At 38.2% G+C, this 27,164-nt stretch overlaps 1 protein-coding gene across 2 annotated transcripts in view; it reads left to right on the top strand.

Moving 5' to 3' along the window:
• marchf8 (membrane-associated ring finger (C3HC4) 8) overlaps window positions 1–24,834 on the top strand; it is a 111,829-nt gene extending 86,995 nt beyond the window's left edge. Inside the window, exons 5-10 of one of the 2 annotated variants that reach the window (XM_089116853.1) lie at window positions 8,064–8,143; window positions 8,426–9,256; window positions 13,179–13,359; window positions 17,051–17,186; window positions 19,874–19,888; window positions 21,995–24,834. In XM_089116853.1, coding sequence (XP_088972979.1) covers window positions 8,064–8,143; window positions 8,426–9,256; window positions 13,179–13,359; window positions 17,051–17,186; window positions 19,874–19,888; window positions 21,995–22,299 — 1,548 coding nt within the window. In that variant the 3' untranslated portion in view covers window positions 22,300–24,834. The remainder of the gene's footprint in view (window positions 1–8,063; window positions 8,144–8,425; window positions 9,257–13,178; window positions 13,360–17,050; window positions 17,187–19,873; window positions 19,889–21,994) is intronic. The other variant, XM_089116852.1, reaches the window with a different exon arrangement.
• Window positions 24,835–27,164: the final 2,330 nt, after the last annotated feature.

The raw sequence follows: 27,164 nt of genomic DNA, 5'->3' as shown, positions 1-27,164 counted from the left end.
GAATCGGGCGGAAACCACCGTCCTTCTTTGGAACAAGAAAATAAGTTGAATAGAACCCGTCTCCCTGAACGAGGGGATGAACTTTCTCTATGGCTCCCTTCTCTAGCAGAGAACAAATTTCTAGAGAGAGAGTCTCTGCGCGAACCGCGTCTCTGACAATCGTAGGAACAATTCTTGAAAATCTGGGAGGCCGGCGTCGAAATTGTAGAGTATATCCTCTGCTCAGAGTTGCCAACACCCAGGGGTCTGTTGTGTTGGATCTCCAGTACTCCAGTTGATCTACAGAAAAACGATCGACCGCCGGCCTGACTGTCTCAGGCTTTATGAGTACGATTTTTTGTGGTCGCGGGGGGGCGCTGACGGGGTCCTCCCGGGAACTGACGATGAGGTGGGCGGAAAACTCTCGCATCTTCAGGAACACGAGGTCTTTGTGGGGGCTGTGTCTGAGGTGTAGCGTGCCGACGGAAACGTTGCTCTGATGTGGCATAGTGATGTCGGGTCTGAGCTGCTGGCATCCTAAAGGTAGGGTTGCGCTGCACCTGTGTCAGTTGACGAGTGGCTTCAGACAGCTTTACCCTCTTTTCCAATAGTTCCGGAACATTCGGACCAAAGAGATGACCGGGAACAAATGGAAGATCTCTCAAGGTTTTCTTACAGTCCTCCGGCAGTCGTGCTTGGGCAAGCCACACTTGGCGGCGGGCTGCCAGAAGCGTTCCTGTAAGACTACCCAGCTCGCGGGTCACATGGCCTGTTGCCAACAGAGCAGTTTGCAGGAATTGTGAAATGGATGGATCCACATTAGCAGGTTCCAGCGTACTGGTGGCAGCAAGAAGTAACTGGCAGATAGTGTTTTCTGCTCGAGTAATGTAGGCAACAGATTCATATGCCTTTTTGAGCAAGGAATCCGTACGGCCACATTGTGCACTGGGACATCGCACATTCCCTCTTAAAGCCTCATCAGGAGACACCACCAACGCTGCCACAGGCTGCTCTATTTCCGGAGCACGACCCACCCCGATAGAATCAGCTTCAGCCATAGATGCTAGAGTTCGAGCAATCTTAGAGCGTCGTTTCGGCGGGCCAGAGCCAGTGAGAGCATTCGAGAATTCAGCCACAAAATCTTTACATGGCGGCATGGCAAACGAAGTTGCAGCGGAGGTCTGTCTGAAAAACACATTTGTTTGGGTAGATTGGACAGGTGACTCATCAAGTCCTAGACGAGCAGCTGCCATTCGAAGCACAGCCAAAGTATCATCGGAGGAGGACTGGGCTTTCCCAGACGATTGAACTGATCCCCCACTAGAACCCTCCGTAGCTGTGTAACCGGTGAAAACAGCCTGAGGTGATGGTTGCGCAGCAACATCCATAGTATCCCCATGATCATGAAAAAAGGAATCTGAAGCACTCGTAGAAAGCACATCAAACTCTGAACGGTGAGAAAAACAAGGGGAATCAAGAGACTCTCCACCAGCTCCTAAATTCTGAACATTCTCATCTTCCTGTGTCATGCTCACAGGTGTAGTAGATGTGGCAGGCTGAAGCGAGTGTAGCAGGCGTTTCAACTCTGCCATTTCTGAAGAAAGCATCGACACCGTCACAGAAAGAGAACCTTTCTCAGCATGTTCATCACTTCGCGATTCGGCCTTCTTTTTAGCTGGAAGAGGAGCACCAGCCGCCGCCGACGCCCTGCGCTTTCGAGTGCGCGTGGAGGCTACATCCAACTGTCCAAGTTTCACCGTTGAATTAGGGTCTAATTCGGCAAGACGGAGCCGTCGTTCCGACATAGGCAAAAGACTGCAGTGCACGCATGGGTCCGTGAGAGCCTCTCGCAGATGTTGAATCCCCAAACACGACGGGCAGATGTCATGACCGTCGTCAGGAAGAAGATTATTAGGGCACAGCTTACAAGTCAGTGGAAAACCAGTGGCGATCGAGCCGTGAGCCATAGTTAGCTACTCGCTAATAACACCCTCGGATAGCACCGTAAGGTTAAGTTAAGCGGGATGAAAAATGATAAAAATAAAATAAAACGATTACCCCTGGAGAACCAACAGGTAATACCAACAATATCAGGAGATAAAAAATCTAATGGCCGGCGGATTGAACCGAGGGACAAGTGAGAGAAAAAAATACTCTAATAGAGTCACGGGAGATCGTTAACTCATAGGCGCGGGAAAAACACAAGCCACCGGATAGCACCGAGAGGCACAGAGTGTGTCACCGACGAAGCAATATAAAACTCACCAGTATTCAATCCTAGAATGACGAAGACACGCGCTGTCACAGCTTGTGAGGACGAATCTCGCTGCTCTAGTAAGCTGCACTTGACAGCGCGAATCACTCAATCAATACGACCTATCTCAAACAAGCGAGAAAGCGAAAGAGGTAGAGTGCTGAGCTTACTGTAGCTTTACCTCCAGGGCTCAGCATACGTCACGTCACGTGACTTTGTTGGTATATTCTCTCGATCTATCTTAGCTGGCGCTGCGATAATCCATAGTGTTTACACTGCCTCTGGCGGTCAGTAAGAATGAAACAGAACTAAAGCGCTAAAATCTGCTGTCAGATGTTTTCGCGCCACTCCCGGTTGCTGAGCAACGCGCGTGAGTTTGACAGCTGCTTTGTCAGAGTGACTCGTTTTTTAGGATTTTTTAATCTTGTAAAAGAAATGTACAAAAACAAGCAGTGTGTGGACAATGCACAGTAAAAGTGTACAGCGTGTGTGCAGCTTTCATCATACGATACAAACATTTAATTAACTTTTTTTTTCAATTCTGCAATTTGCGCCCCGTCCAGCATGGCGCCCCAGGCGGCCGCCTGTGTCGCCTGTCGGCAAAGCCGGCCCTGCTCTCTGCATAGTACGCAAGTCTATCTTGCTCTCCTCGTCTTGAGCGCGATACGAAGTTTGGACTTTGGAACACAGTCTCGCATGTGCGCTCGCTCTAGATTCCGGGAGATTTGAACTAATTTGCGGTATAACTAGTCAATCACAAATGTGGCTCAACGGTTAGATTTATAGATAAACTCATCTTTCAGGCATTTGACCGACGGGATTGACACTTCAGCGCGAGAAATCGGGGGCGTGTGTCGTGTGAGCGTGTCTGAGAGTTGGCAGCTCGACTGCTCTCTCCCGCGCTCTAGTCGTCTCTCACTGATGTCGCGGCGCTCATACATCATTTTTATTCACGCACGACTCATGTCACGAGACAGTCTGACTAAACAAAATCACGGTTAACTAACGCAGTAACGCAGGCTGTTTACGGGGAAGTAACGGTAATCTAATTACTGTCTTTTCAATTGTAATCCCTTACTTTACTCGTTACTAGAAAAAAGTAATTGGATTACTGTAACGCGTTACTTCTAACGCGTTACTGCCCATCAGTGCTCACAGTGGATTCGAACCTGGGTCTTTCACACCAAAGGCATGTGTCTTATCCACTGCGCCATCACCACAAAATTGTGAACAAAGGGGGGCATATAGGTTGAGAATCACTGTTTTACATCATGTCTCTTTCAAAAGACTGATACTGACTTGTATATACTATAGGTGGATAATGGGAAACAGTAGGTGCTCAGTATATGTAATATATTAGTGAGGGATTTAGTGATATCTTACGGCTAAGGGCCAGCCCAGGAGACCATGAAAATGGGCTGAAATCAATTTTGTACATTGACATTTTCACATTTGGCAGATAGAATTTAGCAGGACATTTTGTGGTTTTGTTTGTCATTAAACTATTCAGTTTGTGTATTAACCTTAGTTGTCTGGCCCTTTGCACACTTGTGCTTCTGTTGTCGGCTGAGGGAAGATTTTGGAGCGTGTAATCTTGGCCCAAGTTGCTAGGTCACTGTGCTCTGTGTGTGTGATGAATGGAGCCATGGAGAGAGGACAACTCCCAGAATAACACTCGTCACTGGGAGCTATTTAACCCTCCAGAGGCGGATGGCACACACTGACTTTACACTGGCTTTGTGGAGAGAGAAAGAGATCAGAAGGTCTTATGAAGGCTTGCTGAGGATTTTTGATTCATGGGCTCTTGTTATGTATCCCATTCTTTCTCCTGTCTTTTCTCTGATAACAGAATTAAAGGCACAAAGATTTGCTTTGACGTTTGGGTGTCTCAGGTGACGGTCCTTTCAGGAAGCTTTAAATGCTATTTATGTGTTTAGTTTTTTTATTCTTTTTATTTCAAAATACACTAGTGTTAAAGTTTTGGCTCTGTAAGAGTTTGTAAATGTTTTTATGAGAAGTCTCTTATGCTCGTTTATTTGATTAAATAGTAAAAACAGTAGTATTGTGAAATATTATTACTATATATGCGTGCTTTCTATTTGAATTATAAAATGTAATTTATTCCTATTATGGGAAAGCTGAATTTTCAACATCATTACTCCAGTGTCACATGGTCCTTCAGAAATCATTGTAATGTTATTTTTTACTGCTCAAGAAATATTTCTTACTATTATCAATATTGAAAACAGCTGTGCTGTTATTTTTGTGGAAACTATGATTTTTTTTTTTTTTTTGTATTCTTTGATAAATGCAAAGTTTAGTATTAAAATATTTTATAACAATGTTTTAACTGTCACTTTTGGTCAATTTAATGCATTGTTGCCAAATAAAACTATTAATTACTTTACAATGAAAAATTCCCCAAACCTTTGAATGGTAGTATGTTTTTCCTTATTTCAGCTGAATGTGCACAAAGTATTTTACAAATTCAAAGTAAGCCAATCGTAGGATGATTCCTATGAAAAGGTTTGTTTGACATTGTTTGTTTTGCTTGACATTGTTTGTTTTGAGCATCCTAACTAGTCCATCACACATTGGCGCTCTAATATGAGTCTGCTGGAAGTTATTGTAGAACACCGATGAAAATTGCTCTCAGCATCTGAAGACTAGAACACATTATACCAATAATGTTCTCTCTAAACTGCATCTGTGCACTTCTGATGTTTTTCCTGTGCTAACCAGAAAAAAACAACAAATGTCTCAAAAATATGTGAGAAAAAAGCTGGAGATTTCTTGAAATGCTGCCCATTAAGTTGAGCTCTAACATGAGTGACAGCGACTTTTGGCGATACTGTGTGTGCATGTCTAAACTCAACTCAAAGTTGAGTGCAATTTTATGCAAATCAGCAGAACTTGAAGGGGCGGTCGGCTACCAATGGGAGTGAAGTCAGTGGAGATTATGTGATTCATCTCCCGTGGATGCAGTAAAACTGAGAAATGAATGTTACTGTGATTTCACTGTTCAGTTTGTTAACTGAAGCAGGGAAAACCATATCAGAAATTCAGTTTTCTCAATGCTTAATTCATGCATTGATGATAATCATTCATCCTGTTAATTGATGCATTTTGCTCTGCTGCAGTTTATATACAAACACTTTCCCTGCATCTTGATATTTTGAGGAAGACAAAAACTTGTCAAAATAGAATGACATGGCAAAACATTACATTCAAAATATTTAAATCTTATGGCATCCAACATCAGGAATGCCTGCCATCGACCTGCCAGCTTCCAGTGATAAAATTGCTGTCAGTGTGAGCTGGGCATTAAAACACGCTGTCAACATCTTAACTAAAAACTAAAACTAAAAAGTGATGGGCCTCGTTTATAAAATTTCTGTTCTGGTTTCAGTAGCACATCTCGCAGGTCTGAGCTAATGTCAGATCGATGTTCGCAATAGAGAATAAATGATTTTCCATTATCTCTGAATATGAATAACTCCCATAGTGTGACAAGCTGTTGGCCTCCACAAACAAGTATTTTTTTTTTTAAAAATGTTCACAAATGTACTCACCGTTTGATTGAATCTATACTTTAAAATGTGCTTGAGGCAAATTCCATATCTAGCATTTTTGCTCATGTGTCTGTCGACAGGTGCAAGACTGTGCATCTCATCTCTTTTCAATTTTCAGCAGTTGCTATGTGGTTTTGTCAAGGGTTTGTGTTTTTTTTTTTTTTTTTGGGGGGGGGGGGTTCTCACACATGACTATGTGTGTATATCACATCTCACAAGGAGTCTTCTCTTCACAAACACACACTCTGTCAAGCTTATCTTAAGTCTGCATGGAGCTGGACTTACTCAGTTAATCACATTCACACTGTCGTCGCAACGTGACTGTGCAACATAGACAAACACATTTGCCACTTTCCACTATTCTTAAGAACACCTCCAATGCATTTTCATTACTAGATATACTAAGTAAATGTGCATACTGTACATAACAATGTTTTTTTAAATACCAAAAACACAGTTTAACAGTTATGCGTGTGTGCATGTGTGTAAAAATGTGGCTCCAAAAAAGTAACATTTATTTTTTTGCTGTTTATTTTTAATTTGTAAATCTTTTCAATTGTCTTTTCAAATGTAATATTTAATATTTAGATTTTTAAATATGGCTTTAAAACGTGCATGCGTTTTAAACGCATTAGCAAGCCGCTTTAAACGTTACTGGTGAACTACAGTATATGTTACGAGTGAAGCCCTTAATTTAATGCATCTCTTACTGGATATTTAGGACCAATTGAATTATGCAGTTCACTTTGTGTCCTCTGTGATTTTTCAGATGCACTCGTAATATCAAACTACTGAATATTGATATAAACAATATTTATTCGATAGCTGTACTTTATTTAAAAAAAATATATATTGATGTATCATACAAAGACAATTACTGCCCAACCCAGGCTTTATTGTGTACCTCATTTGTGAAAAGTACCATTTTAATGTTTGAAAATGTTCTCATCTTCAGTTCCTGAGTTACAGAAAGGGTGTGTATGTTTGTGAATATGAACCGTATGAAATCTTCGTTAAGTTTTAAATGTAAAGCGCTGTTTCCTCAGGCATACTTCCACATTTGTTGTTTCTGATCACAAATATTATTTCCTAGTTTTTTTAAAGATTATTCCTCAAAGATGTGTATTTGTGTGACTGTGTGTGTGTCAGCTTGTGTGTTAGTGTAGAGGGCATTTCCGGACACTCTATCCTGTATTGATCCCTCCCCTGTCAGGCTCAGGGCTATAAATTTTCTATTCGTTACAGATAGAATCAATATGTAATTAGTCTGTGACATAAATGATGGAATCAAGCATCGTGCATGCGATCCATGCTGCTTTGATTCCAACAGCCAGGTGATATTAGTTTGTTTGTGTGTAAGGGAGAAATTTTCTAAAGCTATTTATCTTTAATGTAAACTTTTTTTCCCCCACTTTTTTTTCAAATGTTCCATTTACGTAGATAATGTTCAATGCTTAAAAATTAACTTACATCAATGATGTCATTTTTCTTCGATCTGAATCATGATTCATTGGTCTTATCTTGCATATATTTACCATACACATCATCCAAAGGGTTTTTTTTTTTTTAATAATTCTTTCACACTTACCAAGGCTGCATTTATTTGATTAAAAATACAGTAAAAACGGCAATATTGTAAAAAAAAAAAATGATTACAATTTAAAATAACTGTTTTCTATTTGAATATATTTTCAAATGTTTCATTATCAGCATCATTACTCCAGTCTTCAGTGTCACATGATCCTTCAGAAATTATTCTGATATGCTGATTTGGTGCTGAAGAAACTTTTCTTGTCACAGTTGAAAACCCTTAATATTTAGTGGAAACCATGATGCAAGTCTTTTATAAATGGAAAGTAGCCTACAAAAGATTTGTATTTGAAAAATATTTGAAATGGAATTTTATCTTTAATTAGTTTTATGAATTAAATTAATTTGAATTATTTTTTTTTTATTAATTTAAGTTAAAATTATATTTAATTTAATTTTATGAATTAAATTATTTTGTTTTTTTTAAATATTTAAATTAAAATTATGTTTAATTTAATTTTATGAATTAAATTAATTTCTTTCAAAGAAGAAACTTTAGCATCATTTTAAAAGATATGCTTTGTTGTGACAATGGCAAAGTGACTGTGATGCATTTCATTTATGCCGAACCAAAGACAAAAAGCTAACTTCACTTTGGATTTTCATCAGGAAGTGTTGATTTAGTTTAAGTTTCTAATTTGCTGCTATGGTCTCTGTTTTGCATACAGGCAGGAAGCCCGACCTCTGTGAACGCTCCCTACAGCTTCCCCAGGACTTCAGTGACGCCCTCGAACCAGGATATATGCAGGTAGGTTTGCCCTCCCTCAATCCTGCAGTCTGATCATGAGAGAAGATCTAGAGAAAGCCTGAACTGTCAGAGCATCAGTGGGCAAACATTGCCATCCATCTTGATTCTGCTATTTTGTTTTCTAACCTTCCTCCCGGTTCCTCCCGCCTGTCTTTTTGTAATCTTTCTCCATTTGTTCTCTAATGCATGTTGCATGTATCTTTATGTCCGTTTTCTCTCTTCCCATCTCTGTTTCTGCACCTCTCTTTCGGTCCCATCCCTCTCCTCTCCTCTCGAATGCAGTTCTAATGACCTCGCTCAGGACCTGGGCTCACAGAAGCCCTTACAGGCCACTTTAGTGCTTTTGAACTCTAATGGTAAAAGCTCAGCATCTCAGTGTGTCACCATGACCACGCTCTGCCTGGACTCTCCCACCAAACCCAAAAATAGGACCTTGTTTGGCACAGAATGGCTCTCTCTACTCAAGCCATCAGTCAACTTGAAACCAGAAGGAGGCAGTCTCAAGTTCTCAAAGTCTCTGAATGACGTGGGACAAAAGATGGACAGCCTATGCAGCGGCCTTCACTTCATAGACCGCACTTGTTCGGACGGGGAGCTGGGAGTGGAGAACGAACAACTCAAGGAAGACGGCCACATCAAAGCCCTCAATGGTCAAGCCAACTCTCCCCCTCTGTTTGCTTCTCAGCCTCCATCCTTCCTCAACAACTACAAATACATCCCCAACCCAAGGCCTGAGAACTGCCTGGCTCCTCCTGCTCCTCCACATTCAGACCTTCAAAGAAGCTCCAAATTCCTGCGCCTCATCTTTCCGCTCACCCACTCTCTCACCGCCGGAAGTCTCCTGGCGTCTGAGATGGAAAACTACGCTTCAAGGCTCCACATCGCCAAGTCATCCAGCGCCATGCTGGACGCCGGTGAGTCTTGCTGTATGGAGGAGATGGGAGACGACGAAGTGTTCGAGGACAATTCTTCTCGGTGGAAGCTCAAGACGGAGGGGTTTGAGGCTCCTCTTTGCGCTCTCGAGGAGGACAGCGACTTGGATCAATCGTCCTCTCCGTTGTCGGAAAAAAACGGGCCGTTGTCGCCCTACTCCCTGTCGGGGGACTGCTGCAGGTTGGTGGGGCTTACTCACTCCCGCCCAGCTCCTCTTACCCATGGGCTTCACCTCTAGGGTGATCCATCCTCGTAGTCCCTCTACAGCCCTCATCTGGATATTTATTTCCTACCAGTCCCTGTTTATCCTTCCTGTTAGAGCTTGAGTGCTGTGATGGTTTTGCTAATGGCAATCGATGATAAGGCTCGTGCATGGGTGGAGTTGTGAGTGTTAAAGATCCTCGGTGTGGAAGAGGAAGTGTCTTGCCTGCTGTGCGGGATACATATTGTATCACAGCACTGGCTTGGATAATCTAAGCAGATTTCCTCTGAGAGATCCAATCGATACTTATGGTATTTTGAATTTATTATATATTTTACGGTATTATTGATGAAGTTTAGGTAGAATGGAGAATGCAGTTTTGGTTGCGGCTCTCTGGCTTTGGTATTTGAGGTGAAATAACTGTGATTTTTCTCAGTATTCATCTACAGGGCCTCATGGATGCCTCAGGAAACAATTAGCTCGCAACTTGTGAGGGAAATGGCTTTGCCGAAGACTAACTCAAACAAAAAATACCTGAGAAGTCCAAGTACTTATGAATGTGACTTGGTTTTCACAAATACATTTTGACATCTCAGATTTGAGAGTGAACTCCTCTGTGGCTTATATAGAAAAATAATGTGGCTGTGTCCAAAATTGGTAGGTACTGAATACATTCCATTCACAACTCCTCTACTGTGGCTTCATGGGATAGTAAAGTGTTTATCAGATGCGTATCTCGTCTGAAGTAGTATATCATCCTGGCACTTTTCACAGACTGTTTAATAAATACTGTGAATTCAGAGTTATTACATGCTATTTTTTACCTATTTAACAGTAGGGAAGTATGAATGTTTGGATTCAGCCTATCATTGTTTGGAAAGTGGCTACATCCTGCAAGTTTTTTAAAAAGATGGTCTTATGTAAATTAAAGCTATTTGCATGCACTTTACTAGACGTCTGATGTTATGCCAATTGTGTACATCTTAAGGGTGAGGTGAGGTTTCTTCCCACATGTATTACCACTCTCACGCGGTGCTGTGAAAACACATGTGCTCTTAAAATAGCTGACATTTAGAGATCAGCCAGCAAGACTTATTGGTTTAAACCAGAGCTGACATACCCAGGCTTGGAGATCTGCCACAAAGTATGCTCAGGTGTCTTGAGGTGTGATCCAAGGACACATTTTAGGTAGAAGGATTATCCCACCCACGTGCATTTGTTTATTTTAGCAGCATCTGATTTTTTTTGTCTGAGGGATCTAGTCATGGAATAATATAGGAATTCTATTCACATCTGCTCTTTGTTTATTTATATATATATACATACATACATGCATACATACATTTAATGAAGTCATGTGACATTTTTCATGTATTAAAATGATTTAGTGAAAATATACAGTATGTTGAAAAGGGATTGATAATAATTCATACAATTTTTTCATATGTTAATTTAGTGAAAAATACATGGATAATGTGAAAAAAAGAATTACTTATGAAACATGTCAGCCATGTCATTGCAAATACATATCATGTACCATACATATCAAATATCATAAAAACGATTAAAACGGATATAGAAATAATAATATAGGATCATATCTGCCAGTGTTTCTACTTTAATACAGTGCTATAGAGTGAAATGTTTGTCTAATGAAATAATTTCACAATTCCAGAACATCAGGTCAATGAACTCATGGGCCAAACCTTGTGAAAAGGACGGATTGAATATCTTAAATGTGGTAATAGGATTGATTCTTTCTGTTCTAATTTAATCTAATCTAGCTCTACGTGGTGGTTTTAATACAATCTGATTAAAATAGGAAGTGAGAGAGGGAAATTAATCTATCCTTAATTGTCAAAAAGAAAAAAAATACGAGCAATCATAAACAAAAGGAGCACATTAAAGCGATGTGCCTTCAGCCCTTGTGGAAGTTATTACACAGTGTGCTCAGATGGGCTATAAAGTCACATAAAAGATGATGGAGATGTGACAGGCTTCGTTTTTCTCCTTGTCTGGGCTGTTTACTAATCTTGTAGAGTCTTGACTGGATCAGGCATGTCTGAAAATAGTTATTATCCTGGTCATTCAGTCTGAAAAGCCTCCTCTGGACGCTGACACGGAAGCAATCTTCCCTCTCATTTGTGCCCGCGGCAGCTAGTTAACATTTAGAGGGCCAGTATCGCGAAGGATGTGATTGTTACATCCATTACAGTGGCTAAACCGTGTGCTGCTGTGCCCATAATGTCATTTATTGTATGTTGCTCTGTCAGTAAGTATAAACATCAGAGATTGCATTTATGGTTGTCTATATATAGTTTTTCCTCGTTCCTTTGGAAAGTACCGCTGCTTGAAATGCTTGGAATGTTTTATGAAATTAGCCAACTCTGTAGACTTTATTTTGCACATTTAGCAGACCTTTTAAGTGACTTACAGAATTGAAAGTGTGCATTTTATCACGTGTCCTGGGAAGCAAACCCATGACGCTGACATTTGTACTTTGAGATCTGCTAACACAGAAATGTAGTTCCCCCCTTGTGTTTGTTTCAAATCTACCAGCAATTGGAAACAATTTGAACAATTTACAAAATATGAGTAAATCTTCTCAAAATATAATTATTTCATTTCCACAATTTAGTTTCTGTCTCATTACATCTCAGTTGCAGCTATCATAAAGTCTTAGTGGTGTTAATTCAGGCAAAAGGAAAAAAAAATGTATTTAATATATATATATATATATATATATAATATTGTGTATTTTTTTTCATCTGTCCATTTATCTATCAATGTTTTCTCAAATTGTATTGTTTTTTTATAATATAATATTATTAATATTATAGTTAATGCAGGTAAAATTAGTCTTTACTTTTAATTTTCCTATCAGTATTTTTTTAATTGTATTTTTTTTTAAATTGATTCATAGTGTTAATTCTGGTCAAATTAATATTTAATTTTATTTACTCTTATTTATTTTATTTTTTTAACTTATTGATCATCTGTCTATTTATCTATCCATGTATTCTCCAAAAAAAATTTTATTATTTGTATTATTAATTTTACCCTTTATATTAGTATTATATATGGAATTGGCCATTAAAACATAAGTTGATTTCTATTTTAAACTGATGTCATGTGAAGAGCACCAGTGAGATGTGAACTCATCAGTGATTCCCTTTGAACTGCCGCTTGCGTCGGCGGAACAATGGCGCTGACATCCCTGAAATATGAATCTTGACATTTGGCAGACAATTGTTTACATGTTGCTTCCCGGATGACCTCTAAGCTTATTAAACATTGGCTGAGTCAGAAATTAAATTCATATGCATAAATGCCCATGAGTGAAAGAAAAAGCACAGCAGCCCATAGGGAAGAAAAAGACTAATCCAATCTCAATACGTCTCATTTGTTTCTCAGCAATGAGATTACATGGAGAATAAATTTAGCCTTCGGCTTAGATCTTGCTCTCCCTCTGGACACTCTCCAGTCTCCACAAATCCATCCTTCCTTCCACTAACAAACAGCCTTTGCTTTTCCTTTTCCCCCCTCTTATGTGATTTAAAGTTTAACGGTTGTGCGCTTCTATAGGTTCTGTTGATGTATTTGTTGAGAGTGACTTTCCACAAATCCTTTTGTCGATTTATGTGTACAGTGTGTCACTGACAAGGTAAATAAAACACCGAAACAGAGTCATTCATTCCCAGCCACTGACCTCTGTTTTAGTGTTCTGTTTATCCTGCAACAGCTTTGGACCTAGTGTCCACTACATAGTCAGTCACTTTAAAAAGTGTTTCTTCTTTTTTTTTGAGAACAGAGTTGCTTTGCAGTAGTTTTAGGAGTATGACCGAGTGTCTCTCTCTCTCTCTCTCTCTCTCTCTCTCTCTCTCTGTAAATAAACTGTAGGATTTGTCACTGTGAGGGGGATGATGAGAGTCCACTGATAACCCCCTGTCACTGCACTGGGAGTTTGAGGTTTGTCCATCAGGGCTGCCTGCAGCAGTGGATCAAGAGCTCAGACACACGCTGCTGCGAGCTCTGCAAGTATGACTTCATCATGGAGACCAAGCTCAAGCCCCTCCGCAAGGTAATCTCACAGACATATATATAGATGCTTGATGCTTTGAATCACCTGTTTAAAAAAAAAAACGAACAGAGAGAAAAAAAGAGAATGTGACAGAGCTTGTGATAAAGTATCAACATTGGCTTGGCTTTTTGAATGGAAGACTGGGGGAATTGAAATGATGGTGTTTTTATCACTCAACAATTTTTTTTTATTTAACTGGTTACATCTCCTAGTAGTGAATGTTTTATGAACAGTAAAATAATCTCTCTCTCTTTAGGCAGAATATCAGTTATAAATTAAAGCTGCAAGCAGCATTTAGCGGTGTTCAAGCAGTTAAGGCCTTTAAGCACAAAAGCATCAAAAGACATTACGTTTTATGTAGTAAGCATGATTTACCATGATATACCACATTTCAGTGTGATATTACATGAATAACCATGTTCCAATACTATTTACCATGTTATAGAATGATTTATCGTGATGTACCATATTCCAATATGAACCTAAATGAACCTGTTGTAGCCAGCCAAATGCAAACACCTGCAAATACTTTCGTGCTTGAACACCTAATGACAATGAGACCTTTTTGACGATTATAGTGCCACCTATGATCCAGTCCTCACGAAAGAATGTTAACTATGTTAGGACACATATGCTCATCAATTTTTGACTTTTTCTTTGGGGTTTATTGGCTTTTGGCTGTATTTTGCCAGGGACCACATTCTAAATGACCCTGTTGTAGCCAACCAAATGCAAAATTTAAAAGTTTCGTGCTTGAACACCTAAAAATTGCAGCGTTTGACCATATCAGTGTTTCCAGTTAGTCAAAACAATGGCATAAAACATGTACAGATGACACCATAGATTTCCATGCGTAACAGGTGCAGGCAACACAATGAATGCAGTTTTGTTTTTAACTGCTAGAGAGTTACCTTTTAATGTTTGTTAACATTAGTTAATTAAAAATACTTCATAACTGTTCATTTTTTAGTTCTGATGGATGGATGGACTATATTGAAGAATTCAGTTGAATTCCTATGGTGAAAATGATTGGAACAAAAATAATTTGGAAACTGCCATCACTGTGTCACTCTATGAATGATGATGTTGCTGCTCTTCAACCATAAATAGCCTAATTTTGGTGCTTTATGGAATAACTGTTCATTCTGGGTATTAAAAATGTTATCTTTGATCACATTGTTGCATAAAAACAGTAACACCACTCAAAGCCATGTATAATGAAGTAGAGAGGCTGTGAGTGACTTTAATTTTGACCACAGGTTACAAAACCTATTAGGTTTAGGGGAACTGGGTTGCAACATTTGACACAATTAAAACACTACATGTACTGGAAGGTAATCAAGCAACAAGAGTTTAACTAATGTACTTTAATGGTACTCTGCTTCATGTTATTTTGTATGCAGATACAATAGCTGATCAGTGTAGACGATAAACAACCTGTCCTTTGAGATGATTAAAAACAAGTTGGTCCATAAAGCCTGCAGGAGGTTTTTATAATTAATTGTTATAATTAATTCTTTTTGAGTGGCATGAACTTGATGAAAGTCCAGTGTTCAGTGTCCACCGCTTCCTCTTTTAATTAAATTTCTGATGCTGTCTCTCAAATTGGGCTTAAAATAGGACATCTGTAGGACAGCTTTTATGTCGCCATAGAGATTGTGCTTAAGCAGACGAAAGAGAGAGAGAGAGAGAGAGAGAGAGAGAGAGAGAGAGAGATTCCCAGGTGTCTTCAAGAATCTCTTGATGAACTGAGACGCAAACACAGCTGACCATTAACCAGCACACTTTATTGGTCGAATTTATCACTGACTGTCAATTGACATTTGAATAGATTATGAATGTGATTATGTTGGCAGGTGTTATTGTTGACAAATGAACACAGCATGTCAAGATCAGCATCCTTCCAGAAGAAATCTCAACTAGAAATAAACGTGAATGATCACGTTCACAACCATAGACACACTGTGGGATAAACATCCCCCAAGTATTCAGATTATTGTGGCAACGGTTGATTGTTAAAAAAGTACTTTTGGTCCAACTTATTCCTCAGTACTTGGTTAAATCATTGCTCATGTTCCATTTAGTTGTACCTGGGTCTGGTGCATCAGGTGCAGTGTTGTTGTTTTTTTCAGAACCTATTATTGGCTCTCAATGTGATACATTTTTAAAAACTGAAATAGCTTAGTTTTAACATAGTCAAAATAAGAAATGTTGAACATTCCATTCTTTCTCTGTTTGAAAAATTCCAAGCTATGTCAACATTGTAAACATGCTGTCTGCTCTTTTAATAGAGTCTCCTGTTTTATAACATCATTTTATGAAATGTTTTATGGCGGTGCAAACAAAAACTGACATGCTTATGTAACCATACAAAAACTGGCAAGCTTATATAATCATTTGCCATTGACTATAACATGGCCAAAAGTGTGTGCACAGCAAAGCATCACTTCCATATGTGCTGGAAAGCATTTCATTTCAAAATCATAGATGTTACAAGGGAGTTTGTCCTTCCTTTGCCTCTGTAATAGTTTCCAGGTTTCTGGACAGTTTTTCCACTAGATTTTGAAATAGGTTTGTGGGTGTTTACTCCCTTTCAGTTGCAAGAGCGTCAGGAAGGGTCACAGTCGACTCTGTTCAGGTCTGGGTTTGTCAGGTTTTTTCAAACCAGTAAATCGTTTCGTTGACAGTTACTGAGATGTTTGGTACTTCCCATTCTGCTGAAAATGTTTGTCTAAAGACTGAATGGTGATATGCTTGAGTTGATGCATCTGTCAGCTGTATGTGTTGCTAAAATAGCCACATTAACATTAATTAGGAATATTTTTTTTTCACCCTCATGTCTTTCTTTCTTCTGACATAGATGCATAGATTGATAGATTTCTGTCATAGATTTTTTTTTTTTTTGCCATTACAATGGAAGTTAGAGATCACCAAAATGGTTTGGTTACCAACATTCTTCAAAATATCTGCACAGGAGAAAGAAAGTTGAGTTTGCAAACAATGTCAGCGAGAGTAGATTTTTTTGGTGGGGTTGAACTATCACTTTAAACGGGCTTTTAACCGTGTAATTTGAGCAAAATATTAAAGTGATCACTAGAATTTCACAGAGATCTCCAAACTCCAACACACGTTTTCAGGTTATCAGCAGAGAGAATGCGTGCACATGGTTGCCAGGTTGGGAAGATAAAGCACTGGACAGAAAATGTATCCACTTAAGAGTAAAGATGTGTTTGGGGGATTTAAACACTTGGTATCTGTTAAAAATACAAGATATCACAAATGTCAAATCAAATTGAAAACAGGATAAATAACCAGTGGGGCAAATATCGCACACAATTATGCTTAATTGAGAGAAAGCAGAAATTGAGATCACTATTAAAGTATGATTTATCATGCAGCCCTAACTGTGTAGTATATTTGGCGTTTTAATTGGATTGCATGTGTATTACAGTTAAAATAAACACAAATGAATTGATTATTCTTTGTTAATATAATTCTATTCTGGTAAATGTGGAAATTTGAAATGGATTCTGGCTCTTAGCTTGACATAGAGACATTCACTGAATGGCTAAAATGGAGTCCTGAGATCACTCTCTCTAACACATGAAATATATACAGGAACTCTGAAGAATATAGACTATTATATTGAACAATCAAAGATTAAATGTGTTTTTAATATCTCTGTCTGCAGTGGGAGAAGCTTCAGATGACCGCCAGCGAGAGGAGGAAGATCATGTGCTCGGTCACTTTTCACGTCATCGCCATCACATGTGTCGTCTGGTCGCTCTACGTCCTCATTGACCGCACGGCAGAGGAGATCAAACTAGGTTAGCCACACCCACCATTCACCAGCCAATTAAACACTACTCTACCTCTCACTTCCTCATCCAGCACCGTCTGCCTGCTTCCCCCCTCCGTACCATACAGCTGTCCTTGCGTTCCCCCCGGATTGTTCTGTTGCTTACGGAACAATCACATTCCTCTGACTGACAGCTATTGTTGTATTCAGTGATGCATATCTTGATGTATTCATTACCTATATGCAGATGGTTTATCCGTTCTTTGAGATACGGGTAACTTAATATGGGTGTCTCGTTTTAATTACGTGTGAGCTGGTGCGCTCAGTCTCATTCTCAGATGGCACATTAACAGCTTGGGCACGATTCTTTTATTGATCATTCAATACATATTAGGGGCTGTTTACACGACACAGCCTTCAACTAAAAAGAGAGAACTTTTATGCGTTTTGGCCATTCATTTCATTTACACGACAATAGCGTTTTGGGAGCCTGAAAACTCAAACTTTTCAAAACGGGTTTCAAAGTGCAACTTTTTGAAAATGATACCGTTATTATCTCTGTGTAAACTACAAAAACGTGAATTTGTGAAAACGGTGGTTGCATTCGCATGCGTGTTACGTTCAGCCTATAGGCTTGTAGTGTTTCTTTACAAAGTGACGTCGCCAACTACTGGCCTGTCAGCATAACACAGCGCTTTTAATCGCTTTCACGTATCCGTGTGAATGAGGATAGTTTTGATAACGTTGTCGTCTGTATGTAGGGTTGGGTATCGTTTGAATTTGAACGATTCTGATTCCGATTCCTTGTTTCGATTCCGGTTCCTAACGATTCTCGATTTCGATTCTTTTAAGAGGCAGGGTCAAAAAAGTTTAGCTAACCTTGCTAACTAACAGTCTTTCTGAAGGAAATACTCCTTCTGTCACAAATACTTGTCACAAATTTAGCATTTTGCCGAGATTTTTTTAATTTTTAGAAAAGTGAAGCCACACTTTGGACCGTAAGCTACTCATGTTCGACTCGCGCGGTTATGCCAACACTTCCGGTAGACGCTTCTTCGTTGGTGTTGTTCAGCGGTTTCTTCTTTCGCTCGGCGGACTGTGAATATCAAAACTAGGAATTGAAATTTTAACTTTTGAACTTTTCCGGGAAAAACGAAAAGTTAGTCCCGGTTCCAATCGATACTCGATTCTCGATACCCAACCCTATCTGTATGCAAAAAATGCAAAGGAAAAACTTTTCTGTTTTTAGTACTTTGTCATGTAAGGGTACCCTCAGACACACAACTGGAAAACTCTAATCTAATTGGCTGATTTTAGGAAACTTCCGATCTATACTTCCCCACAATAAAGTATTCTAAGAGAAATACGTTAAATACATATAAATATGCAGTTGGTGAACAATACATGGATAATGTACACTTAACTATCCAATTAGACCACAGAAAAGTTACAAATAATGGTAAACAATTTAAAGCACAACTTTTTTTCAAGTTTAAGTGCTAAACATACCATGTTCTTTGTAGTTAAAGTGTACTTGTTTAACAACTGAAAAACAAGTTGTTCACTTTGAAATTAATTTTTGATGTTTTAGCTTACCTCAAGGCCATCCAAGATGTAGGTGTCTTTGTTTCCGCTGTATTTTCAATTTTGACATTTTTAGGCGAACCATTCGTGTCTGTCAGTCATATAATGGAGGTATATGGGGTCCACCTCAAAGAGCATGCACAGAGACGTCCAAATTAAACTTGATTTAATGACTCGTAAATGTAAGTACACATTAATGGCCTAAGACACGAAACGAGCAGTTTGTGTGATAAAACAAACAATATTTATATCGTTTTTACCTCTTGCAACCATAGCCACGTCCAAGTGAACTGAGGCCACAGACGCTGGTCGTGGTTACATGAGGTAATCGTTTAAAGCCCTTGCACTGAAACTGTCTTTTGGACCTTGAACCGTTTGGTTCCCATTGCAGTCCATAATAAAAAAATCCTGGAATGTTTTCATCAAAAACCTTAATTTCTTTTCGGCTGAAGAAAGAAAGACCTGGATATCTTGGATGACATGGGGGTGAGTAAATTATCAGCAAAAGTTTTTTTTTTTTAAAAGTGAACTACTTCTTTAGTCTACATGGGAGACTAGTACACTAATAATAGAGTAGATTTACTCCCAGGTCATCCCTCAAACTCCACTGAATCGATACCATTAGAGAGCTGTGGAGCGCAAGGACCGGATGTCTCCGGAAAATATATGCCGGCAATGGTTTTTATTTCCATATTGGATTTGAGCTGGGATGCAAGTGTGTGATTGACTAAAACACGCCAATCCTTTTACCGCACTATCCTCGACCCGTACGCTGATGGGTGTCTGACAGCAGGCACTTTACTGATTTGCTCCCTAACATTAAGAGCCCATTCACACGCGCCTCATTGTACAAGAACTGTAGCTTCGAGGGAGATCTTTGATCACGGTTACCATGGTTACGCCATTGACTTTTCTTCATCATGCATGGTAAGGCTTGAGCAGAGTCAATAGGCAGTGCATGCACACACCTGAATGTTTCCCCATGTCATTCCTCATCTTTTCCCATTCGTAACCAGCAGTTATCTTAAGATATGATTCTCATCCGCCTGCACCCCTGACCCTCCACCCCCTATCAGTGGCTTCACCTTTTGCCAATAGTGAAATAGTAACAAACTCTTTTTAACCATGCAGCGGGGAGAATACCAGGTAAACGCTTTTACATTTACCATTCTTTCCTCCTAACTCTTTCCTCCAACTGTAATTATTTCTTTCAAGGTTCCTCTCTCCCTCCCCCAGCTACACCAGCCATCTCTAGCATGAATGCTGGCAATAATGCTTCCCAGCGAGAACACGCTCCGAACGAATATGCTGGACAAAGACAATTTCAGGCTTGATGGCCACTTATCACAGCCTGACCTCTTTTATTTTTTTTCCTTAAATCTATTTTCTGGATATATTCAGGCACAAAGAAATTAAAGAGAAAGCAATTGTGCATGGCTGTGGAGGTAATGCGTGGAACAAAGAGGCGAGCGCTGCATTTGAATGGACCGTGGCGTGTTTTTAATCGAATTCGAAACTGACATAAATCTGCATCGATCTGCTCTCCTCTGATATTGCTCAGGCAAATGTGTAGTTGTCAGTGTAATGAATGAGATGGACCAATCAAACCGGTCCTTTGTATATAATCAGCTATATTGTAATACACAAGATATTGATTTTGAAAAGGCCACTTCTATCAGTAGAAATGCAAGCAGGTTGGCAAAAATGCCAAAAACTGTCCCGTAAGTGCGGCACTAACCTAGTTTTTTCCCCCTTTGCCTTTTGATAATCACGTCAGGTGGACTAAAGCTGCACCCCGGCCTGACTTACGGAGCCTCCGAAAGCAGTACAGTATTTCTTGTCCAAAAGCCTCGTGCTTGAACAGACCGTAGCATTTAGAGATGTACTGTAGTAGCACATGGCAATTCCCTCACTTGATCTTTCCTGACATTTCCAAACGCTTCTTTCTAGAGAGGAAAGCACCTGTAAACAACTCAAAGGTTGGCGGAATTTATTTCCACTAAAGGTGGACTGAGAAACACCTGAAATGTCTTTGCTCCTGGTCTCACTTTCTCAGACATTTCTAATGATTTTGGTAAAATGGTCAAGGGTGAAAATGCTGTATTTGCATTCTGAATCTTATAGCCCTGTGTCCATTTCTGGCTCTTTAGAAGCTTGGGTGGGATATCAGGACTCCAGCCGCTTGTCTTTGCATCCCTGCTCCTGTGTTTGCCCCAGTGTTGTGCTTGATGCATATTTTAGATCTTGTAATCCAGAATCAGTTCATATGCACATAGTTTGTACAATATTGCTGTAGGAGAATGTATTAATGCAATCTTGCGTTCGGATTGGTGCATATGGGTCAATGACATTTTTTTGGTTTTGTTTTTATCCAGGACAGGTCTTTTTATTTATTCAGAATTACATTAAAAATGCAATTCATACACACAACTACCTGAATAAACCTCTATGATGGGGATTTTAAAAAATAATAATTTTTTTTTCATTTTTCATAGGAAAGAAAAAAGTTTCAACAAAACTGGTTATTAATATTTAAAAAACCTTTGACAACCAAATCAAAGTCATTTGATGTGACACAACAAAATTCACGTGGTTTAACATGCAGAAAAAAATATATAAAGCAGGAAATTATATTTTGGAGCAATGTCAAGTTCAGCAAGTCCCTTAAAATATCTGGTATGATTTTTTTATGACAAGGCATATAAAAAAATATGGTGTGACATAATGACATAAAAATGAAAGATATTTATGAATTATTCATAATATTTGTAAATATATACTTTAATATTTATTGAAATCATTAGAAAAATAAGGTTTAAGATGTAAACATCCAAATATATTCTATAGATAGATAGATAGACTAAAAATAAAATGTCATTAAATGTGTTCCTGAATTTGTTTTTGTATTACTTTTTTCTGCATTTATTTTGAACTTATTTATTTTTATGTGTTCATTTTTATTTATCTATAGTATTATATACATTTTTACTTGACAGATACACCAAATGTCTTTTTACTTATTAAAACATTGTAAGTTGCTTTTTAAAATCCCATGAAATCAACATGACAAGCACATAAAGTGCACATTTCCAAAAACTGAAATCAAAAATTCAAATTTCTTCATCACGGTCGTTCGTATTTGTCACTGACCCTTATGTTTGATCCTTGTAATGTAAACAGATATCAGAATGGAAAATAAGCATTGAAATGTGTGTGACATACTTTGATTTCTCCCTTTCGTTTATCGCACAGGACTATTGCAATGGCCTTTTTGGACCAAGCTGGTGGTGGTGGCCATAGGCTTCACTGGCGGACTGGTGTTCATGTACGTGCAATGCAAGGTCTACATCCAGTTGTGGAAGAGACTCAAGGCCTACAACAGAGTAATATATGTGCAGAACCGCCCAGAGACCTGTAAAAAGAGTGTTTTTGAGAAGCCCTCTGTCCTGGAGCCCAACTTGGAGAATAAAGAGGCGCTCGGGCCGGCGCATTCGGACACAAACTCTTCCCAGTACACAGAGACAGAGGACTACAGTATGGAGATCCTGCACGTGTGATCGCTCTTGCCCCACATATACCCTCCCCAACCCCCCCTTAGAGGACCGGCTGGGGGCGTCGCATGCTCCGGGACACGTGGATGCCACACAGCACTGGGCAAGAGGACTGAGACTGGACTTGTTTTGTCGTTTAGATGTTATTTTCTCTTCGTTCGTTTGTCCGATCTGTTCCTGTAAGTTGTTGGCTAACCATAACGAATCGGTGTGCTCTAGATCTCGGATCATTCCAACCACTGCCATTGTACTGCTGTCGTACAAGAGTTGAAATCCACGTGTGGACGTGTCTCCGTCTGGTTCTGATGGAGTCGACGCATATAAGCACTTTTTATTTCCCCGTCCTAAAGACCCCTGTTTTAATAATATATTCAGTTACTTTCTACCTGGATAAGACATTAAAACAAACTTGAAGTTTTGTGGGCGACACATCTCACATTTTATAGGTGCATTTGTATCTCCACAGACCCGCTCGGATGGAACAAAAAAAAAAAAAAGGAGCAATGAGGGAACATTTATGTATTGTTATGTATCTTCTTTAGAAAACTATTTCATCTTTATGAATTTAGTCATTGTGAAATTTACACGACATTATCAGCTGATAAGGAAATGATCTGGTTCGTTTGATTACGGTTTTTATCCGATCAAGGGCTAGATTTACTAAAGTGCGACGCTACGGTTCTTAGCTTGTGCAAAAATGATACCATACTGTGACTAGTCACTGTCTGTGCTGCTGTTTTTTGCATTTGCTGAAGACTTGAGTGCATCAGTGAAAGACTTTAGTAAATCAGGCCTTAATGCAGTGTATGTCGCGAATGTAAAGAATTCAAATCTCTCCCTGAGGGAAATGAACTCAATTGTAGCATCTTGAATCATGAAAGAGATTCACCTTCATTGGGAATTTGACCGGCGGGAAACTTGGAAGGTAATTAAATAATAAAGTTTTCCGATTCATCTCATTTCTCTTTTCTTTCACGAAATGGATCATCAAATATCTGCCCGCTTCTGGCATTTCTGCACCTCTTCGGAGTTTATTTTTAACTTGAATAACAGAAATGGTGTTTTAGCAATGATGACATGAACTACTTAGCAGGACTGTTAAAACGTTCTGCTTGTTTTGGTTTGAAAAACAATCATAGCAAATTTCCCATAGGTGTTTTTTTCAGGTTCTATATTTATTCTGAATATTGTATAGCTTTTCAATGGCTTTAAATGTTGGAAAATAGCCATGTTAGTTTTGGCCGTCATTCTAACATAATGCTTTTTTTAGCGACCTGAACACACGACTTTGATTGACGTCCTTGGCAGTGATCACGTACATGGGCGGCGCTTCTTATAAACTCTATTGGGAATGAATAATTTCATGATCTGATAGGTTCACAAGGTATAGGATACGTCTGCCATCTAGAGCTACTGCACAGACAATGCACATTTTCTTTTTTTTTCTGACTGGCTCTGTGCCGTTCGACCAATAAAATATGTTCACAGTGCTAACTGCATAGCTTTTGTATTCCTTATCAAGTCTATCTTTTAGTGAAGCTCATCTTCTTAAGTTGGGTCTGTCTGTGTGCGACCAAGCATAATGTGCACTACAACAATGAATTAATGCAACCCTGTTAGCTCCATATGTGCAAATATATAGAATAAAACTACTGTCGTTGGGCTCGGCACTTCAATGGTTTGCCAGGCCTCCTCGTGTAAATCCTTAATTAAATCCCCATAGCTGAGAGATATTTGACATTTTCTCAAGATTCAGTGGAAAACTAGTTTTGTTTCTTTGATAGCATATTTGTAAAACAATGGGAGCTGGCTCCTTTTACTAGCTAGTGGTGGAAACACCTTAATAGATGCACATTTTTCCAAAATCTCTTTTTAGCACTGCTTCATATTTTGATGGACGTGTTTTAAAGCGCAGTCATTATTCGTTTTGTTTCAAAGTGTTCAGTGCATCAAACTTGCAGTGCATTACTACTGAATTGGCTTGAACATGAAAAACATGACTGTTTCTTGCATCTCCTTGTAAGTTTTCTCTAGTAGTAAATAGTTTCTCTAAGCATTTTTGAGGATTAAAAAAAAAAAAACAACCAAATAAAGGAAATGTAGAATTTTTCACCAGCCTTGTGTTGTATAAGATGTTTGTTTTTTGTTTTATTTTTTAAATGACTGTAATAACAGTGATTAAAGGTCTGAAAACTGCCTGGATATGTTGAAAATTATTTCCCATCGGAAAATTCAATGAAAATCTCATTTATATGTGTCGTCAAGGCCTTTTATAAGCACTGTGTCAACTAGATAACATCGGTGGATTTGATCAATTTCACTTTGTGACTTTCTCAGTGGATAAATACTGGTTTTGTGAAACTGGAAAGGCTGTAATTTACATGTATAGTTTTGTATTTTATGTATGTTTCTCTTTTTTTCTCCTCAGTATTACCACCTTTATCCGGATGATTTTAGTTCCTTCGCTGAGATATGAGTGACTACATTTGTGCTGTGTTTTTAAGGGAGACTGAGTGGAGCAATAAAAGAAATCTTAAATTAGCCAATGTCGAACTAATCGGTTTATTTGTCACTGACTCGTGAGTTTTGTTTTCTCTGCTGTTAGAAGTTCTTATGTAATTTTGTAATTACATTGACATACTAATTTAAGTTAATTGTCATAACAGTGCAAAGTCCTTTTTTTTTTTTACCAGCAATTTAATATGAAGCATTGAATTATCATTCACTATGCATGAGTCATATACAGAAAGAAAGAGTGGATATAAGCCCAGGGGTCATAAGGTTCAATCAGCTTACATATAAAATCCTGTTAGCTCCATGCTTTTGTCTTTAGCGCCCCCTTTGGCAGGACACAGAATACTGTGAATTTAAGTTACATAAGACATTCTCAAATAAAGTTTGGTGTGAAATGTATATATAAACATAATGTGCCTTACCGTAAAACTTCCAAATGGTCCTTCAAAATTCACGTGAAGAAAATAAAATTCATTTCATAAAACCGCCACTGAAAACTGACATTTTTCTCTTCTACATTTTCCCTTCTAGCGTTGATCTAATAGCGTCTTAATAATATTCACTTAAAATAATTATGCCTATATCTGAATTGCATATCATTTACACCTATTTATATTACACATTTTTAACAAACTAACATTTAAACAGGACTAAATCAGCACTAAGTACTGTTATCATATGAACAGGATGCTCAATGCTTTGAGTCAATTTTTTTGTCAAATCTGCCTCTTCTACATTCGCATAAATAATGCAAAGCTGCACTATAACAAATAAGTTAAAGGTCATTTATTATTTTGCTCTATGTTGAGCATTAAGAATCACCTTTCAAATGAAGGTTTACAAAAACACAGTTACACAGTGATAAATCTGGCAGTCATCGGGGACCAAGAACTCATGCAGACAATTAGTACTTTTCAAACATAATTTATTTATTTATTTATTTATTTATTTTTAACACCACAGTCCATATGGAATCAAATGGTTTAGTTGGTGTCAAAAGAGACAACCAAATTCCAAATGAAATCCATCTGTTGTGTGGATTAATGTTAAAATAGCCTACTCGGATGTAGATTTGGATGTCATATTTAAATTAGTGAGGTTATCATTTGCTGCTCAAAATTGTGTGGCACTTTATTATGATTTTATATAATATGTGGCCTTCTAACCTTTAAAACTTCAATGTGCAATGTTTTGTAGAACCAATATAATTGGTAATTTACAAGTAGAGTAATAATTGCATTTCATCAAAAACAATTAATTAAATAAATAAATAAAAAGAAAAAGAAAGGCCACCTACCCTATCATGTTATCAGGGATAAAATACCACATAGAATCTTCAGTTTTTCTTCAATTTTATGTTTATTTATCAAGATTTTTACAATGCGTCTTGGATAAAAAAAAAAAAAAATCTCTCTAAAGCCAACTATTACATTTTTTTTTTTTTTTTTTGGAAATGTGAGGTGAAAAAAATCAGGTGCCATCTACTAATAAAAAAAATATTGATGAAATAACCCAAGTACTTTTACTTGGAATATTCTAAATCTCATTCATTCTACGTGTGGTATTAACAAATCATTTCACATTTAGATAAATTGAGAGCCGTCTTGTTTAGCCTACTTTTTTATTAACCAGAGAAATTTTATAGTAGGCTATACAGTTGCATACAGAATGTACATATTAATGATCCGTCTTCTTTACTTCCGTTCTCCACTCATTACATAACACAAAATAGTAGTCCTAATTCACGCATGAATACAACAAAATACAATAGCATTTTAGCGCTTTCAGGTATTGTGTGTCATTTTATTAATAACTAGATGAAGCAATATCGTGTAAAACATCTCAACATAATACAAACTAGCTGAAAGTAGCGCCCCCCCATCCATGTTTTTTTTTTTTAAGTTTTATGAGAGATGCTTTAGCACCCCCAATAGGCCAGTGAATGCATTGCTCCTGCTCGTGCTCGTGAGTCATCATCAAGCTCTTCAATCCGACTTGAAAGTGAAGTGAAATGACACTCAAACTCTTTGGAAACACAAAGAAACTCCTATTATTCTAGCAGAGTAAATGGCAACATGTTCTCTATTTAAAATAGCTAATATATTAAGCTAAATAGCAATGTTTATAGCTTCAAGAATCAGATTTGTAACTCAAGTTTAACAATCATTTCCATGTAAACGAAGCACACTTTCGTTTTTTACCTTCACTGAAATGAAAGCCAGAAAGCTGTGCTATCAAGCACTGACTAATAAAGTGAAATACAAAAATAGGTAAGTTAATTAAAATAAAGCTGAAACAAAGTATACATATTAGATTTTATAAAATTACATTTTATTTATTTAAACTTATTTGAAGTT

Source organism: Pimephales promelas, chromosome 11 (genome assembly GCF_988280905.1).
Source record: "Pimephales promelas chromosome 11, fPimPro1.hap1.1, whole genome shotgun sequence".
In the NCBI taxonomy this organism is placed as follows: domain Eukaryota; kingdom Metazoa; phylum Chordata; class Actinopteri; order Cypriniformes; family Leuciscidae; genus Pimephales; species Pimephales promelas.
The sequence above is the reverse complement of the archived record's forward strand: the minus strand, read 5'-3'. Positions and strand labels throughout refer to the sequence as shown.